This window comes from Odocoileus virginianus, unplaced genomic scaffold (genome assembly GCF_023699985.2).
Source record: "Odocoileus virginianus isolate 20LAN1187 ecotype Illinois unplaced genomic scaffold, Ovbor_1.2 Unplaced_Contig_5, whole genome shotgun sequence".
In the NCBI taxonomy this organism is placed as follows: domain Eukaryota; kingdom Metazoa; phylum Chordata; class Mammalia; order Artiodactyla; family Cervidae; genus Odocoileus; species Odocoileus virginianus.
Window position 1 is genome coordinate 1,983,203 of NW_027224322.1, and position 19,864 is coordinate 2,003,066.

Sequence of the window (19,864 nt, forward strand, 5' to 3'; positions counted from 1 at the left end):
CTCTTAACTTTTGCTTGTCTGGAAAGCTTTTTATTTCTGTATCAATTTTGAATGAAATCCTTGCTGGGTACAATAATCTCAGTTGTAGGTTTTTCCCTTTTAGTACTTTAAATATATCCTGCCATTGCCTTCTGGCCTGCAGAGTTTCTGCTGAAAAATCAGCTGTTAAGCGAATGGGATTTCCCTTGTATGTTACTTGTTGCTTTTCCCTTGACGCTTTTAGTATTTTTTCTTTGTGTTTAGTCTTAGTCAGTTTGATTAGTATGTGTCTTGGTGTTTCTTCTTGGATTTATCCTGTATGGGACTCTTTGCACCTCTTGGACTTGATTGACTATTTCCTTTTCCATGTTGGGGAAATTTTCAACTATAATCTCTTCAAAAATTTTCTCATACTCTTTCTTTTTCTCTTCTTCTTCTGGGACCCCTATAATTCAAATGTTGGTGTGTTTGATATTGTCCCAGAGGTCTCTGAGACTATCCTCAGTTCTTTTCATTCTTTTTACTTTATTCTGCTCTTCAAAAGTTATTTCCACCATTTTATCTTCCAGCTCACTGATTCATTCTTCTGCTTCAGATATTCTGCTATTGATTCCTTCTAGAGTATTTTTTATTTCAGTAATTGTGTTGTTTGTCTCTGTATGTTTATTCTTTAATTCTTCTAGATCTTTGTTAATTGATTCTTGCATTTTCTCCACTTTGCTTTTCAAGGTTTTTTTGATCATCTTTACTATCATTATTCTGAATTCTTTTTCAGGTAGTTTGCCTATTTCCTCTTCATTTATTTGGACTTCTGTGTTTCTAGTTTGTTCCTTCATTTGTGTAGTATTTCTCTGCCTTTTCATTTTTTTTTAAACTTATTGTGTTTGAGGTCTCCTTTTCCCAGGCTTCAAGGTTGAATTCTTTCTTCCTTTTGGTTTCTGCCCTCCTAAGGTTGGTCCAGTGGTTTGTGTAAGCTTCATATAGGGTGAGTATTTGTGCTGAGTTTTTTGTTTAGTTTTGTTTGTTTTTCCACTGATGGGCAAGGCTGAGTGAGGTGGGAGTCCTGTCTACTGATGACTGGGTTTATACTTTTGCTTTGTTTGCTGTTTAGACAGGCATCCTGCATAGGGTGCTACTGGTGGTTGAGTGCTGGGTCTTGTGTTCACTGGTTTCCTCTGTGTGAGTCTCACTGTTTGACGCCCCCGGGGTCAGTTCTCTGGTCTGGGGTCTTGGAGCCAGTGCTCCCACTCCAGAGGCTCTGGGCTTGATCTCTGGTCAGATTCCACAAGCAGTTCATTATGGCATCAAGTGAGATTAAAACAAATGCCCCAAAATGAGTCACCAAAGATGAACCCTGGCCAATGGCAGTTACAAAATCAGGAAAATAATCATTAAAATAATGAAATATGCACATATACATATACACCCATAAGCAGAATCAAAACAGTCCAACAAAAATAAAGTACAGCAGATTGACCCAGCAAAAAGGAAATAAAAAATTATATCTACCAATTAAGAACAAAACTAACTAAAGCACAAACTGGGAAACAAAACTAAAGCAAGGTGCCAAGTGGGGAATAAAGCAATGAAAACAAAACTAACAAATATGTTGAAAGGAAAGGAAAGAAAAAAAAGAGTGAAAGAGATATGCAAAGTTAAATAAAGGTAGATGAAGAAGATTTATATACATTACAGATTAACTGCAAGGGGAAAATAACAGTAGGAAAAGCAAACAAAGGAATAAATGTATAAAAAAATAATAATTTTTTAAAATTATAATTTAAAAAAAGAGAAAAAAAGAAAGAAAGAAAACTCCACAGAACTGCAAAAGCCCAATGTAGAGGCAGAGGTTTATAGCAACAATAAAAAATGTGACTGAGGAGGAAAAAAAAAAAAGCTCAAAAGCTTAATTAGATTTCATAGTGCCAATAAAATTGACAAATGCAACAGAGCAGGGAGGGGGAAAGGGAGGGGAGAAAATAAAACCCCAAAGAATCTGCAGAACAAGTCAAAATATAAGAATAATAAATTTTTCTTGAGTCACTGCTGTCAGGGTCCTTTCCCTCACTGGAAGTCACAGTCCACCTCACCTCCCTAGGATGTCCTCCAACACTGTGCTGATCTCGGGACCTGCTGTGAGTGCAGCTTAAATCCCAACATGGTCCTACTCTTGTGTGTTCTTGCCTCCAATGTCCACAGCTATCAGAACTAGTGCATTTTCTTTTGTGGGAGCTCTCAATGTCCTTTTATATATTCCATAGACACAGAGTCTGCCTAGTTGATCATGTGGATTTAATCTGCAGCTTGTACAGCTGGTGGGAAGGTTTTGGGTCTTCTTCCTTAGCCACACTGCCCCTGGGTTTCAATTGTGGTTTTATTTCCACCTCTGCATGTGGGTCGTCCACTGGGGTTTGCTCCTGAGGCTGCCCTGGAGGACTTGGGTCTGCCCCAGTAAAGGCCAGGTGTGGCGGTGGTGCAGATGTTTGAGTCACAGGGTTTCTGGCAGCACCAGATACTCAGGGGAGTGGTCAGCTAAGGCAGCAGGAATTATAGTGCTCTAGAAGGGTATGGCAACCAGTATTGGCCTATATGCTTCAGCACTCTAGCCTGGAGAACTCCCCGGGCAGAGGAGCCTGGCAAGCCACAGTCCACAGGGTCGCAAAGAGGCAGACATAGCAGAAGTGACCCTGCATGCATAGACGCAAGGCTCCTGTTTGCCTGCGGCAGCTCTGCCCCAGTGAGGGTTGGCCTGAAGGTGGTGCGGCTGCTTGGCTTGCAGGGACCCTGGCAGCGCCACGTGTTCAGGGATGCAGACTGCCCCCATTGCAGGAGCCATGGCCCCATCAGAGTCCTTTTCTGGGCCTCTCGTAGCTGGTCACCAGAGGCCTCTTCAGCCGGTCTCTTTCTATAGCTCCGCCCGTTCAGGCACTTAGAGGGCTCCCTTGCCTGGGGTCCTTCTCTGTTGTTCAGCGCATCAGGCACATAGAGGGGCCCCCCTGGCTGGGGTCCTACTCTGTAGATCGGCGCATCAGGCACTTAAAGGGGCACCCTGGCTGGGGTCCTACTCTGTAGATGGGCGCATCAGGCACTTAAAGGGGCACCCTGGCTGGGGTCCTACTCTGTAGTTCAGTGCCTCAGGCGTTTGATGGGCCAGCCTCTCTGTTGTTCAGCTGTCAGTGCTGGCGATGGTGATGGCTCCACCCCCTTCGCGTGACTCAGCAGTCATGGCTGCCTGGCTTTCCTCCACAGGCATTTCCCCCCACAATCTCCTCCCTCACATCCCCTCAGTCTAGTCTCTCTGCAGTCAACAGCAGCCCTCACCCTGGGATTGCTCCACAATCCCTAAACTCCAGCTCCCAGCCGCTGCGCCTTCCAGGGGACCAGCATTCCTGTCCAGGGTACATATGGCTGCAGCAAGGACTGATTCTCATTCCATTTAGGCTGCCACAGATCAGCTGTTTCACTCTCAGCCTTAAGTGTTTCTCCTCTGACTCAGACAATTGCCCCAATGTGAGAATCAGACCCCTGCTTCAGTTCCCCTGCCTGCCAAGGCCATCCACCAGTTTTGATTACTGTAGATTTGTAATATATTTTCAAATTTAGAATTCTGAGACCACCAACTTTGTTTTTGAGATTTCTTTTTTTAGTTATTTGGTTTTTCTTGAGACTCCATGTGAATATTAAAACGTGATTTTCTTTTCTTTCTTTTTTTTTTTTTTGCAAAAAAAAAAAAAAACCAACAGCATTGTGATTTTCGTAAGGATTTCATTGAATCTCACATCACATTGGGTAACTTTTCCATTTTCCAACTCATGCACATGGGATATCTTTCATTTACGTTGATACCTTTAATTGCTTTCAACTACAGTTTCTAATTCTTTAAGTCTTTTGTTTCCTTGGCTAAGATGAGTCTTTCATACTTTATTCTTTTTGATACTTTTGTAAATGTTTGGCTATATTAATTCTTTGTTAAATAGTTCATTGACAGTGCATACTAATGCTGCTGATTTTAATGTGTTGATTTTGTATATTGACAGTGCTAAATTTGCTGTTTATAACAGATTTTTATCTATCTTTAGGGTTTTATATATATTGTATATATATTTTTACATATTGAATTGACCAAAAATTCTTTTGGTTTTTAAGTAAAAATAAAAGACACGTTTTTTCATTTTCACAAAGAATTTTATTGAACAATGTATTCACCATTTTGTTCCACTATCTTCTGCCATTTTTCAGACAACTTCATAATTCCATCTTCCCAAAACTTTTTATTTTTTGAGCCAAGAACTGCTTTAAGTACCTTTTACAGTCTTCCAGGAAATTGAAATTGTTTCCATTAAGAGAATTTCGTAAAGACCTGAATAAATCAAAATCTGAAGGTGCAGTGTTTGCTGAATATGGTGAATGAGTCAGAACTTCCCAGCCAAGCTGAAACCGTTTTGCCCGGTTATCAAACACGTGGTCTTGAATTATCCTCATGAAAGATTCTGCAGTTCATGTTGACTAATTCAGGATGCTTTTCATTGAGTGATGCTTCAGTTGGTCTCACTGGTAGCCATGCTTGTTGGAATTAACTGCTTGCATTTCCAGGAGGAGCTCATGATAGAGGACTCCCTTTCAAACCCACCATATATGCAACATCACTTACTTTGAATGAAGACCAGCTTTTTATGTGGTTGGTGGTGGTTCATTTCACTTGTCCCATGATCTCTTCTGTTCCACATTATTGTACAGTATCCACTTTTCATCCTGCACACAATTTGCTTTAAAAATGAAACATTTGTCATATTTAATTAGAAAATTGGAAGCAGAAATATGGTCAAGAAGGTTTTCTTCAAGTAACTTACGTGGAACCCAAACAGGAAAGTGCTTAACATAACCAAGCTGTGTAAATGACTTACCATGCCGGATTTGGATATTCCGAGTATGTTGGCTATGTCCAATATGGTACAATGTTGATTTTTCTCAATGAATGTCTTGATTTGATCACTCTTGACTTCAATTGGTCTACTTGAACATGGATTATCTTTCAGTGAAAATCTAGATAAAATTTTTCAAACCACTTTGAAACAACAATGTCTTGATAATGCTAGTCACAGCACCTTCTGCATACAGGAAACAAATTTTTTTTGTTCGTTTCTGTTGTATTTCAACCTTTCTTGAAATAATAAAGCATAATATGCCAAAATGTTGCTTTTTTCTTTCATCTTCAATATTAAAATGGCTACAGTGAATACAACAGTGCATGCACAAGACCTTTTGAAGAAGGTTGTCATTATCCTCATTCACTTCAGTTCATTTCTCAGTTGTGTCTGATTCTTTCAACCCCATGGATTGCAGCACACCAGGCTTCCCTGTCCATCACCAACTCCCAGAGCTTACTCAAATTCATGTCCATCAAGTTGGTGATGCCATCCAACCATCTCATCCTCTGTCGTCCCCTTCTCCTGTCTTCAATCTTTATAGTCTTTATAGCTTTCCTTATAGTCCAACTCTCACATCCATACATGTGATTAGCTTCACTAACTCCACCATAGTTTGGTCTCTGGTCAAACAACAAGGAGGCAACACAGCCCTGCCCATTGACAGAAATTTGATTAAGAATTACTGAGCATGGCCCCACCTATCAGAACAAGACCCATTTTCCCCTAAGTCAGTTTCTCCCATCAAGAAGCTTTCATAAGCCTCTTATCTTTATCCATCAGAGGGCAGACAGAAGGAAAACCATGATCACAGAAAACTAATCAAACTGATCACATGGACCACAGCCTTGTGTAATGCAAGGAAACTATGAGCCATTCCACGTAGGGTGATCCAAGACAGACAGGTCATGGTAGAGTTCTGACAAAACGTGGTCCACTGGAGAAGGGAATGGCAAAACACTTCAGTATTCTTGCCTTGAGAACTCCATGAACAGTATGAAAAGGTAAAAAGATAGGACACTAATAGATGAACTCCCCAGGTTGGTAGGTGCCCAATATGCTACTGGAAAAGAGTGGAGAAATGACTCCAGAAAGAATGAAGAGACAGAGCCGAAGTGAAAACAACACCCAGGTGTGGATGTGACTGGTGATGGAAGTGAAATCCAAAACTCTAAAGAGCAATACTGCACAGGAACCTGGGATGTTAGGTTCATGAATCAAGGCAAATTGGAAATGGTCAAACAGGAGATGGCAAGAGTGAACATTGACATTTTAGGAATCAGTGAACTAAAATGGACTGGAATGGGTGAATTTAATTCAGATGACCATTTTATCTACTACTGTGGGCAAAAATCCCTTAGAAGAAATGGAGTAGCCCTCATAGTCAACAAAAGAGTCCAAAATGCAATACTTGGGTGCAATCTCAAAAACGACAGAATGATCTCTGTTCGTTTCCAAGGCAAACCATTCAATATCACAGTAATCCAAGTCTATGCCCCAACCACTAATGCCAAAGAAGCTGAAGTTGAAATGGTTCTGTGAAGACCTACAAGACCTTCTAGAACCTAATACCCAAAAAAAGATGTCCTTTTCATCATAGGGGACTGGAATGCAAAAGTAGGAAGTCAAGAGATACCTGGAGTAACAGGCAAGTTTGGCCTTGGAGTACAAAATGAAGCAGGGCAAAGGCTAACAGAGTTTTGCCAAGAAAACACACTGGTCATAGCAAACACCCTCTTCCAACAACACAAGAGATGACTCTACACATGGACATCACCAGATGGTCAATATTGAAATCAGATTGATTATATTCTTTGCAGCCAAAGATGGAGAAGCTCTATACAGTCAGCAAAAGCAAGACTGGGAGCTGACTGTGACAAGAATACACAGAAGAACTATGCAAAAAAGATCTTCATGAACCAGATAACCACTATGGTATGATCACTCACCTAGAGCCAGACATCCTGGAATGTAAAGTCAAGATGGCCTTAGGAAGCATCACTATGGACAAAGCTAGTGGAAGTATGGAATACCAGTTGAGCTAGTTCAAATCCTAAAAAATGATGTTGTTGAAGTGCTGCACTCAATATGCCAGCAACTTCTGGAAACTCAGCAGTGACCACAGGACTGGAAAAGGTCAGTTTTCATTCCAACCCCAAAGAAAGGCAATGCCAAAGAATATTCAAACTACTGCAAAATTGTACTCATCTCACACGCCAGCAAAGTATTGCTCGAAATTCCAGAAAAACATCTACTTCTGCTTCATTGACTACATCAAAACCTTTGACTGTGACAGACCCACAAACTGTGGGAAATTCTTCAAGAGATGGGAATACCAAAACACCTTACCTGCCTCCTGAGAAATCTTGATAAGGATCAAGAAGCAACAGTTAGAACCAGACATGGAAAAACAGACTGCTTTCAAATCAGGAAAGGAGTACATCAAGGCTGTATATTGTCTCCTCGTTATTTAACTTCTATGCAGAGTAAATCATGAAAAATGCCAGGCTGATGAAGCACAAGCTGGAATCAAGACTGCTAGGAGAAATATGAATAACCTCAGATATGCTGATTACATCACCCTAATGGCAGAAAGTGAAGAACTAAAGAGCCTCTTGATGAAAGTGAAAGAGGAGAGTGAAAAAGTTGGCTTAAAACTCAACATTCAGAAAACTAAGATCATGGCATCTGGTCCCATCACTTCATGGCAAATAGATGGGGAAACAATGGAAACAATGAGAGACTTTATTTTGGGGGGCTCCAAAATCACTGCAGATGGTGACTGCAGCCATGAAATTAAAAGATGCTTGCTCCTTGGAAGAAAAGCTATGACCAACCTAGACAGCATATTAAAAAGCAGAGACATTACTTTGCCAACAAAGTTCTGTCTAGTCAAAGCTATGGTTTTTCCAGTAGTCATGTATGGATGTGAGAGTTGGACTATAAAGAAAGCTGAGTGCCAAAGAATTAATGTCTTTGAACTGTGGTGTTGTAAAAGACTCTTGAGAGTCCCTTGGACCGTAAGGAGATCAAACTAGTTAATCCTAAAGGAAATCAGTCCCGAGTATTCATTGGAAGGAATGATGCTGAAGCTGAAACTCCAATACCTTGGCCACCTGATGCAAAGAACTGACTCATTTGAGAAGACCTGATGCTGGGAAAGATTGAAGGCAGGAGAAGAAGGGATCGACAGAGGATGAGATTGTTGGATGGCATCATCGACACATGGTTATGAGTTTGGGCAATTTTCCGGTAGTTGGTGATGTACAAGGAAGCCTGGTATGCTGTAATCCATGGGGTCGCAAAGAGTCGGACACGACTGAGTAACTGAACTGAACTGATGCCAGGGAGGTCTATGTGATTGATACTTTGAACCAATTCTAACATATAACCACAGTATAACTGATAAAACAAGCAGTTTTATCAGTTACTGAGAGAAGCATGATATAATATCAACCATGCTTTGGAGATTTGCATTTCTTTTCATTTCTGTCAGTTTTTACATTACATACTTTAAATCTTTATTAGCTGTATACATATTTAAATCTTTCACATTACCCAGTTTGATTGAACACTTGAATTATGAAATGTCCCTTTATGAGCAAAATTTTCTCCTGAGGTCTATTTTGCATTTTGATGATTATTGAGCCACAAAAGACTTGGTATTCTTAGGATATTCATGATACAAGTTTCTCCAGCTTTTCACTTGCATACTTTCTATATTTTAATGTGTGTATGTTCAGTCACTCAGTAATGTCTGACTCTTTGTGACAGATGGACTGTAGCCTGACAGGCTCCTCTGTTCATGGAATCTTCCAGGCAAGAATACTGGAGTGGGTGGCCATTTCTTTCTCCAGGGGATTGTCCCAACCCAGGGATAGAACCCACGTCTTCTGTGTCGCCGGCATTGGCAGGCGGATTCTTTGCCACTGTGCAACAAGGTTGGCCCCTATATTTTAATAGTAAATATAAATCACGTTTATGCTTTGGTTTGGGATTTCTGCCCAGGATTAAAATATTTTGTTTTAACAGATACTTTTACCCGACCTGCCCTGAGGGAAGGGCCATATCATGACTTAGAGCGAGCTGTGCTGCCCCCGCAGACACAGAGTCCTGCACATCACTCTTCATCACACCAACACTTCAGGATGGAGCAGAGGAGAAGGAAGAGCTATGGGCCAGGAGGTCACACCTGCAGCCCTAGGGAAGTCTTTCCAAGGATGGCCACCGGGTCCCTCTGATTTGCTTCTCATCGGGTAGACCCCAGTGCTCCTGGAGGAATTTCATGCTTCCTTACCCCTCTTGCTTTGGGCTGAGATGTATCAAAGGAAGTTTACCCACAGGACTACCTCTTCCAGGGACCCAGGGAGTTGGGAGTCCCAGCGTACTCGGAGCTCAGACAGCAGCTAATTGGCCATGTGAGGCCTCGAATCCCAGCTGTGCCAGGTGGAGAGACCCTCCCCAGCAGAATATCCTAGCGTGCAGATGCCACGAATGCTGGCTGAGGCGACAGAGAGAGGGGCAGGTGAGTTCAGCATGGTCCACCCTGGTTGAACCAAGTCATGGGAGCTCCCGGTAGCCAGAACCAGAGGGCCTGGGCAGGCTATCACTGGCACCTCGGGGTCCACCCCGTCCCCTCCTCACTCTCACTTCACTGCGAGGAAGGCAGAGCTGAAGAGGGGGAGGGGGCGGTTCCTTGGTGCCATTGAGAGTACAGGGCTATTTGCGCAGGCGTCGGTGGCCAAGGTGGGTAGGGGCCACCACACTTGGCACCAGCTTCAAACACATATTCTAGAGGATCTTGGGCATCCAAGGTCAGACTGTCCACCTCTGCTGTCATGTGAGAGTTGGGGTCAAATATTCCAGAAAGGAAAGCCTAAATATTGCAAATAGGACAGTCTGTTCTTTCATCCGCATTCTCTATTGAGAGAGAGTCCTGGCTCTCATAGAGAACCTTCTAAGAGAACTTCAGTCTCAGAGGGAATGTGGGGGGTCATCACTCCTCCACAGGCATCACTGACCTGCAGCCTCTGTCTGCACACCCCCACTCCTGGGGAACTCACTCTTTCAAAGTCAGACAGCTACAGATCTGACCTCTAGAAAACATGAAACTCTATAAACTCAGCTTTCACCCTCTCACTAATCCTCCTCCCCACCCTGGGAGGCACTGTGGCTCTGTGCCAATGATCCATCCTTCCCACTCCTCCTCTTAGGTTGCATCATATCCTGTTAGTTCCTCTGGCCATCACACAACTGGTCCCCATGTTTCATGAGAGTGTGTGGCAGACAAGGGAGGTCTGGGCTGTGACGAGGACAGGAAGCAGCACCCAGCAGTAGGACCCAGACATTGAGCAGATGTGACCATATTGGTGGCTCCCATTGCTCCAAGCAATCACCCCACGGGGTGTACCAAGGTGCTAGAGGCATGGAAGTAAGGACAGGGGGAGGACATGGCACATCCTGAATGTGTCACAGTCCCTATCTGGCAGGTTCTCAGCCCATGGAGCTGGGCTGTCCTCTCTCCACCAATTATTCAACATCAGGGCATAGCAGGAAAGAACCCTTAGATTCTCAAAGATGCAGAGAGGTCTGCTGATGGTTGCCATGATAGTTAAATCTCAGAGACAGTGAAGCTGAGATATTTCTCAGGGTCTACAAGGGTGACAGACAAATCACCCACTTTAGCCTGGTGAGGACTGGTCCCTGCTCTGGTTCTGGCCTGGCCTAGAGATAGGACCATCACTGGGTTGAGTCAGGATGGCAAAAAGTGCTAAACAATTTCTGAAATTAAAGTAGGGCTAAAATAAGGGGCAGAACGTGCAGTATTAGATACTCGAACAAAGTGTGGAAATGGCACGACTCAGAAGCGTCCCCATGGGGAGGGAAAGCATGTCCTTCATAATGACCAGGAGATGCAAGCCGTGCTTACAACAAGACACTCGGCTCTGCAGGAGCCCTGGAACAATCCCGTGGCAACAGCTCAGAGTTTCCCCGAGAGGGAGGGCTCTGTGCATGATTATCAAGGTGCAAGTCAGCAGAAATGTTTGCAAGTTCAGGTCAATGTGAGCACATCTGAAAGGAGGAATGGGCAGTGGATAGTGTGTTGGTCCGTGGGCAGTGAGGCACGGAAGGGTCTGTGTGATCCATAGGAGGATGACTGGGTGACATTGAACTGTTCCATCTCATTGTCTCTCTCCTGCTCTTGACTCTCTGCCCCTGTCACCCAGTTCAAGGAAATGTCACCCTACAGAGATGGAAACCTCTCAGAGATGCCTCTGCAGGAGTTCGTGCTGGATGGATTTGAGGGAGGTCCGCAGACCCAGGCCCTGCTCTTTGCTCTGTTCCTGGCCCTGTACATGGTGGCCGTCCTGGGGAACCTCACCATGATCGTGCTCATCACCCTGGATGCCCGTCTGCACTCCCCAATGTACTTCTTCCTCAAGAACCTCTCCTTTGTGGACTTCTGTTACTCATCTGTCATCTACCCCAAGGCCCTGGCCAACTTCCTGTCCTCCTCCAAGGTCATCACCTTTGCAGGATGTGCCACCCAGTTCTTCTTCTTCTCCATGGTGGGCACCACTGAGGCATTCCTCCTGGCTGTGATGGCCTATGACCGCTTCGTGGCCATCTGCAGCCCCCTGCGCTACCCCATCTCCATGCGCCCCTCGGTCTGTGCCCGCCTGGTGCTGGGCACCTACTGTGGGGGCTTCTTCAACTCCATCCTGCAGACTATCCTCACATTCAGCCTTCCATTCTGCAGCTCCAACCACATTGACCACTTCTTCTGTGATGTGCTTCCCTTACTTAAGCTTGCCTGTGCTGACACTACCATCAATGAGCTGGTCATGTTTGGCCTGTGTGGCCTTATAATTGTGGGCACCACACTCGTGGTCCTCATCTCCTACGGCTACATCACAGGGACCATCCTGAGGATGCGCTCAGGAGGAGGGAGACACAAGCTCTTCTCCACCTGTTGCTCCCACATGACAGCCGTGTCCATCTATTATGGGACAGTTTTTGTCATGTATGCCCAGCCAGGAGCTGTGGAGTCCATGGAGCAGGGCAAGGTGGTCTCTGTCTTCTACACCCTGGTCATCCCAATGCTCAACCCACTCATCTACAGCCTGAGAAACAAGGAGGTGAAGGATGCCCTGCAGAGACTGGGTCAGAAACACACAGCCACGTGAAGGAGTGTGGCCAGAAAGGACAATGTGTTTTGAAGTCAGGACAAGATGGCTTCATGGGAGGTACTAGGTTTGGTTGGAGGAATTTTTTCCTTATTCTCTCAATTCATTCTTTCATCCAACATTTCATTCAACCCTTCACATACCATCATCCATGCATTTCAAGTGTGAGATACAAAGTGAATGAGACATTTTTTTTTTTGGCATCAGAAAATTAATATCATCAATGGGGCAAGACTCTGTTCTTGACCTTTGTAGGTAGAGTGATGAACAGGGAATCTTTGAGGCATAGGTGTCCCAAGTTGAACTCTACCAGTGAATGTACATAACTAGACAAAGTCTCTGGCCATTTCCTTCACTTCTTTCCTGAATCTAATGCAAATGTGTGCTCAGAATGCTCCCCTGGACCACCTAGAAGGGGGGCTTTAGCAGACTGAGTCTTGCATCTTCCTTGGTGATAGCCTGAGATTACTACTGCCAGTTGGGAGGAGTTAGGAAGACCATGTCCCCTTAATTCTGCAGTGTGGTTGTTCTTCCACCTTCCCCTCCTGTTCACAATGCTACCACACCAAAAAGGCTGCAGGGAGCACCCGTGCCCTGCTTCAGAGGCTCTCAGTGCACCCTGTCCTGGGTTTCCCCCCTCAGACAGCAGCTGGGAACCCCAGGGAGCCAACGTGGGTGTCTGATTCTCAAAGCTCAGCTGACCCTTCACCACACAGCCTGGCAGCTGACACTGTCCTGACTACTTATGACCCTGACAACTGGTGCTCTGTCAGCGCAGACATCTGCTAGTACAGCTAATGGTCCTGGCAGCTGCAGAGGAAATCGGGGGTTGGTAAGAGATGGTGCTTGTTCTTGGCAGGAAGCATAACTTCCTATCCCTGTCCCACACTCCCCAGGAGCCTGGTCCCTCAATCTTGACCTGCCGTTCAGAGATCCATCCTCGTGCTCCCTGGACCCAACACACAGCCTGGACTCAGAGCCCAGTGGCCTCCTCATGGTGTCTTCCTTCAGTAGCCTCATCCACCCCCATGGTCCCTATATGGAACTTGACCAGTGAACTTGGGAGTGGCCTCTGATCATAGTTCTCCATCTCCTTCCTTGTTCAGAACCATGGGGGAGGGGCCAACACCCAAGCATCAAATGCTGCTCACCATCACTTATTTCCAGCACACTCCAAGGTATCTGCTGGATTCTTGGCCCCACTTGTCTTTGCTTTGAGCTCTCCAAAATTATTTCTGTCTCTGCAGTATATTACTGTATTCATCTGATACGATATATTTTTTGTTGAGGAGTTCCCCAAATTATCTGTCCATGATATCATGCTTCTCATCCTCTCATGCTATAATATTGCTCTATCTCCCACCCACTTTCCCCTTGTCCTCCTCATCATCCTCATTCCCCACTCTCTTTCCCTCCACTTCCCCTCCTCCCTCTCCTCTGTCCCCTCCTCCCCCTCCTCTGCCCCTCCTCCCCCTCCAATGCCCTCTCCTCCTCCTTCTTCTCTCTCTCCCTCTCATTTATCCTATATTATTCTATGGGGGCTCAAAAAGATATTCTTGTACCTATACCATCTTTATACAAATTTGAAATGGAGAAAAGAACAATCTTTTTTTTTTCTTCAATAACTGTACAATTATCACTATTATATAAAATCTAATTGTATACACAGTAAGGAATCAATGATTTTTTGTAAAAAAAGAGCATTAATTCTGACTTTGCAATAAATCAGGAAAGCTTGTCAGATATTATGTGAAATAAATTTCCTCCGGTAATCTAGAAAAAATAATTTTTAAAACACTACAGATTATCATTTCATCCATGTTTCCTACATTTCAGATTATAGCAAAGATCTCTGTACAGAAGTGGTTTATATGGTTTGTTAATTCTGTACATGCTTTACAATCTTCCGCACACTTAATAGGTTCTCAGTCCATATCTTCTGGCTGATTATAACCTGAGTTCAGTGTTAATTAGTCATTGAACTCCAAAATGTAACTTAAATAGTTCTAGTTACGTTATCGAGTTAGTGTAGAATGAACACCTTGGATTTCAAGACCATAGTGTACTTTAAATTGTTTCTATGCTAACTTTTCTGAAGGTTAGAAGTTTCTAATTTTGTTTAAAAAAAACAACATTTTCGTTGTACCTGCTTTTAAGTGTACAGTTCAGCAGTGTTCAGCATATTCACCTTCTTGTGTAACAAATCTCCAGAACTTTCTTCATCTTACAAAATTGAACTGCATACCCCTCAGCAGTAACTCCCTATTTCCCCTGCCTCAACCACTGGCAGCCAACACTTTATTTTTGTCTCTATGAATGTGACTACTTTAGATACCTTACATAAGTAAAGCATACTATATTTGTCTTTTTTGTGTGTCTCACTTAACAAAATGTCTTCAAGTTTCATCCATGTTGCAGTGAATATCAGTATTTTAATCTTTTAAAAAGCTAAATAATATTCCCTCAAATATACACCACAACATTTTGTTTACCATTTTATTCGCCAATGAACACTTGTGTTTCTTCCACCTTCTGCCTATGATGAAGAATGCTGCTATGTATGTAGGTGTGTAAATATCTCTTATAGTTACTGCTATCATATTGAGGCAGGATATAATCACAATAATCACTCAAATATGTGATTATTGGATCATATAGTAATTTTTTTTTTAATTTTGGAGGAACCTGCAAAGAATTTTCCATAGTACTTTTTACATTCCCACCAACAGTGCAAGAATGTTCCAATTTCTCCTAGTCAACATATATACTTACATACATACAATATACAAACATACTGTTTGTTTCTTTTGTATATCCATCCTAATAGTTCCAAAGTATTATCACATTGTTTTTTATTTTCATTTCACTAATGATTAGTGTTGTTGAGCATACTTTCATGTTAGTTGTCAATGATGTGTATAACATGTTTAGAGAAATATGCATTTATATTTAGAGAAATCTATTTTCATAGCTTAAAGATTTTTCATTGAGTTTCATTGAGTTTTTAATTGTTGTTTCTGTCATTCAGTTGCTCAGTTGAGTCTCACTCTTTGCAACCTCATGGACTGCAGCACTCCAGGCTTCTCTATCCTTCACAATCTCCCAGAGTTTGTTCACACTCACGTCTATTGAGTCGACAAATGCCATCCAACAATTCATCCTTGGTTGCCCCAGTCTCCTCCTGCCCTCAGTATTTCCCAGCATCAGGGTCTTTTCCAATCAGTCAGCTCTTCATATCAGGTAGCAAAAGTATTGGAGCTTAATAGCATCAGTCCTTTCAATGAATATTCAGGGTTGATTTCCTTTAGGATTGACTAGTTTGATCTCCTTGCTGTCCAAGGAACTCTCAAGAGTCTTCTCCAACACCACAGTTCGAAAGCATCAATTCTTTGGCACTCAGTCTTCTTTATGTCCAACTCTCACATCCTTACATGACTAATGGAAAAATCATAGATTCAACGAGAGGGACCTTTGTTGGCAAAGTTATATCTCTGCTTTTGAATATGCTGTCTTGGTTTGTCATAGCTTTGCTCTGAATTTCATGGCTGCAGTCACCATCCACAGTGATTTTTGAGTCCAACAAAATAAAGTCTGTCACTGTTTCCATTGTTGCCCCAACTAATTGCCATGAAGTGATGAGATCCTGATGCCAAGATCTTAGTTTTCTTAATGTTGACCTTTAAGCCAGCTTTTACAATCTCCTTTCACCTTCATCAAGAGGCTCTTTAGTTCCTCTTCACTTTCTGCCATTAGGGTGGTATCATCTGCATATCTGAGGTTGTTGACATTTCTCCCAGCAGTCTTGATTCCAGCTTGTGAGTCATCCAGCATGGCATATCGCTTGATGTACTCTTGAGGGAGTTAAGACTTAGGCAGTTTGATCGGAAGGCCAAGGCCCCTTCAAGGTGGAGGTGAACGTCTTTGTTCACATTCTTCTGCGCTGATCACGTAGGCTGCACGGGCAGCAGTGTATCTGCTATTGCTTTCGTTAAGGCTTGTGCAACAACGTATCTTGCCCCAGAGGACTGGCTTTTCTTTAGATGTGGAGCTAATGAACGTGCAGCAGTAATGTACCTTAATCATGGGTATGGTTTTCTTTGTATGTTAATTGTTATAATCGTAACAAATCTTGCCTGGGAACCTGTTTTCTCATATCCATTGCTTACATAGCAACAATATATCTCACACAGAGACATTCTGCCCAGAACCCACTCTCCTTGACTAATCTCGGATTGATGTTATCTTGGGATGTACTCTGTGGGAGAAGGATTCTGGTAAAACTTTTACCACCTTGTACAGTCTTGAAGTATTCTTTTTATCTTCTTAGCAGCCAACTGAAAAGTATATACTGCCCTGCTAAAACTAGTGAGGGGAGCATACTCTTTCTTCCCGCTTCTGATGTCTATATCAAAAGCTTTCCTATTCTTTCACTTTAGTAAATTCTCTGCTGCACAAAGCTCTCAATGACTGAGTCCCTGTCTTTGGTCCCAGAGTGAAATTTTATTTGAATACCATGAACTTGACACCAGCCACCATAAGATATCACTCTGCATATCAGTTAAATAAGCAGGATGACAATATACAGCTTTGACATACTCCTTTCCCAATTTTGAACCAGTTTGTTGTTCCATATCTGGTTTGAACTGTTGCTTCTTCACTTGCATACAGATTTCCCAGGAGCCAAGTGAAGTGGTCTGGTATTCCCATCACTTTAAGAATTTCCCACAGTTTGCTGTGATCAACACAGTCAAAGGCTTTAGCATAGTCAGTGAATCAGAAGTAGACTTTTTTAGGATTTCCCTTCTTTTTTTTTTTTTTGGAATAGATTCAAGGGAGTAGATATGGTACACAGAGTGCCTGAAGAACTATGGACAGAGGTTTGTAACATTGTACAGGAGGTGGTGACCAAAACCATCCCCAAGAAAAAGAATGCAAGAAGGCAAAATGGTTGTCTGAGGAAGCCTTACAAATAGCTGAGAAAAGAAGAGAAGCAAAAGGCAAAGGAGAAAGGGAAAGATATACCCAGCTGAATGCAGAGGTCCAGAGAATAGCAAGGAAAGATAAGAAGCTTTCTTAATGAACAATGCAAAGAAACAGAGGGAAAAAATAGAATGGGAATCGCTACAGGTCTCTTTAAGAAAGTTGGAGATACCAAGAGAATATTTCAAGAAAAAATAGGCACAATAAATGGCAAAAACAGTAAGGAACTAACAGAAGTAAAGGAGATTAAGAAGAGGTGGCAAGAATACACAGAAGAACTATACAAAAAGGATCTTAATGACCCAGATAACCACGATGGTGTGGTCACTCACCTAGAACCAGAAGTGTGAAGCTAATTGGGCCTTAGGAAACATTACTACAAACAAAACTAGTGGAAGTGATGCAATTCCAGCTGAGCTATTGCAAATCCTAAAAGATGATGCTGTCAAAATGCTTCTCTCACTATGCCAGCAAATTTGGAAAACTCATCAGTGGCCACAGGACTGAAAAAGGTCAGTTTTCATTCTATTCCCAAAGAAAAGGAATGCCAAGCATCGTTCAAATTGCCATACAGTTGCATTCATTTCACATGTCAGCAAGATTATGCTCAAAATCCTTCAAGCTAGGCTTCAATAGTATGTGAACCAAGAACTTCCAGATATACAAGCTGGATTTAGAAAAGGCAGAGGAACCAGAGATCAAATTGCCAACATCCACTGGATCATAGAAAAAGCAAGGGAATTTCACATATGAGTGATACAATGTTCGTTTCTCTGTCCGACTTTCTTTGCATGGTGTGATCATCTCTAGGCCCATCCATGTTGCTGCAAATAGCATTATTCATTTTTTTCCTGGCTGAGCAATACTCCATCGAACATATTTGCAAAACAGAAATATGCTCACAGATATCAAAACAAACTTACAACTACCAAACAGGAAATGTGCAAGGCAGAGAGAAGATCAATCAGGAGTTTGGGACTGACGCACACAGACCACTGTGTGTAAGGGAGGTGACCGAGAAGGACCGACTGGACAGCACAGGGAAGTCTGCTCAATGGCCCATGGTAGTAAATCAGAAAAGAATGTGAAGAAGAACGAGAGTTTGCAAATAGTTGAGCAAAGAAGAGAAGCAAAAGGAAAGGGAGAAAGGGAAAGATACACCTCGCTTGAATGTAGAGTCTCGAGAATAGCAAGGAGAGATAAGAAGGCCTTCTTAAATGAACAATGCAAAGAAATAGAGGAAAACAGTAGAATGGGAAAGACTAGAGATCTCTTCAAGAAAATTGGAGATATCAAGGGAACATTTCATGCAAGGATGGGCATGATAAAAGGACAGAAATGGTAAGGACCTAACAGAAGCAGAGGAGATTAAGAAGCAGTGGCAAGAGTATGCAGAAGAAGTCTACAAAAACTTCTTAATGGCCCAGATAACCATGATGGTGTGGTCACTCACCTAAACCCGAACATCTAGGAGTGTGAAGTCAAGCGAGTCTTAGGAAGCATTTATACAAACAGTGCTAGTGGAGGTGATAGAATTCCAGCTGAGCTATTTTAAATTCTAAAAGATGATGCAGTTAAAGTGCTGCACTCAATATGTCAGCAAATCTGAAAAACTCAGCAGTGGCCACAGGACTGGAAAAGGTCAGTTCTCATTACAATCCCCAAGAAGCAATAACAAAGAATGTTTTAATGATCCTAAAACTAGTCATTTCACATGCTAGCAAGGTTATGTTCAAATTCCTTCAAACTAGGCTTCAGCAATATATGAACTGAGAACTTCCAGATATACAAGCTGGATTTTGAAAAGGCAGAAGAACTAGTAATCTAACTGGCAACATTTGTTGGATCTTGGAAAAAGCAAGGCAATTCCAGAAAAACCTCTACTTCTACTACATTGACTAAGCTAATGCCTTTGACTGTGAGCTCAACAAACTGTGGAAAATTCTTAAAGAGATAGGACAGTTACCACATTAACTTACCTGCCCCCTGAGAAACTTGCATGTGAGTTAAGAAGGACCAGTTAGAACTGAACATGAGACAACTGACTGTTTCCAAGTTGGGGAAGGAGTACAAGGCTGTATATTGTCACACTGCTTATTTAACTTATATGTGGAGTACATCATGCAAAATGCCAGGCTGGTTGAAGAACAAGCTAGAATCAAGATTTCTGGGATCAACAACCTCAGATATGCAGATGATACCACCCTAATGGCAGAATGTGAAGAGGAAGAAGAGAACATCTTGATGAGGGTGAAAGAGGAGAGTGAAAAAGCTGGCTTAAAGCTCAACATTCAAAAGCCAAGAATGTGGCATCTGGCCCCATCACTTCATGGCAAACAGAAAAGGGAAAAGTGGAAGCAGCAACAGATTTTATTTTCTTGGGCTCCAAAGTCACTGTGGACAGTGACTGCAGCCATGAAATTAAAAGACACTTACTCCTTGGAAGGAAAACTATGACAAACCTAGACAGCATGTTAAAAAACAGAGACATCACCTTGCCAATGATGGTTCATATAGTCCAAGGTGTGGCTTTTCCAGTAGTCATGTATGGATGTGAGAGTTGGATCATAAAGAAGGTTGAGTGCTGAAGAATTGATGCTTTCAAATTGTGGTGCTGGAGAAGACTCTTGAAAGTCCCTTGAACTGTCAAGAAAATCAAACCAGTGAATCCCAGAGGAAATCAACCCTGAATATTCATTGAAAGGACTGATGCTGAAGCTAAAGCTTCAATACTTTGGCCACCTGATGTGAAAAGCCAACTCACTGGAAAAGACCCTGATGCTGGGAAGATTG

The 19,864-nt window shown here is 42.6% G+C and overlaps 1 protein-coding gene across 1 annotated transcript; it reads left to right on the top strand.

Annotated features, from left to right (window-relative positions):
• Positions 1-11,140: 11,140 nt before the first annotated feature.
• Positions 11,141-12,091, top strand: LOC110141392 (olfactory receptor 9S13-like). The gene has a single exon (XM_020900299.2). It carries the CDS (start codon positions 11,141-11,143, stop codon positions 12,089-12,091), a length of 951 nt encoding a protein of 316 aa, XP_020755958.2.
• Positions 12,092-19,864: the final 7,773 nt, after the last annotated feature.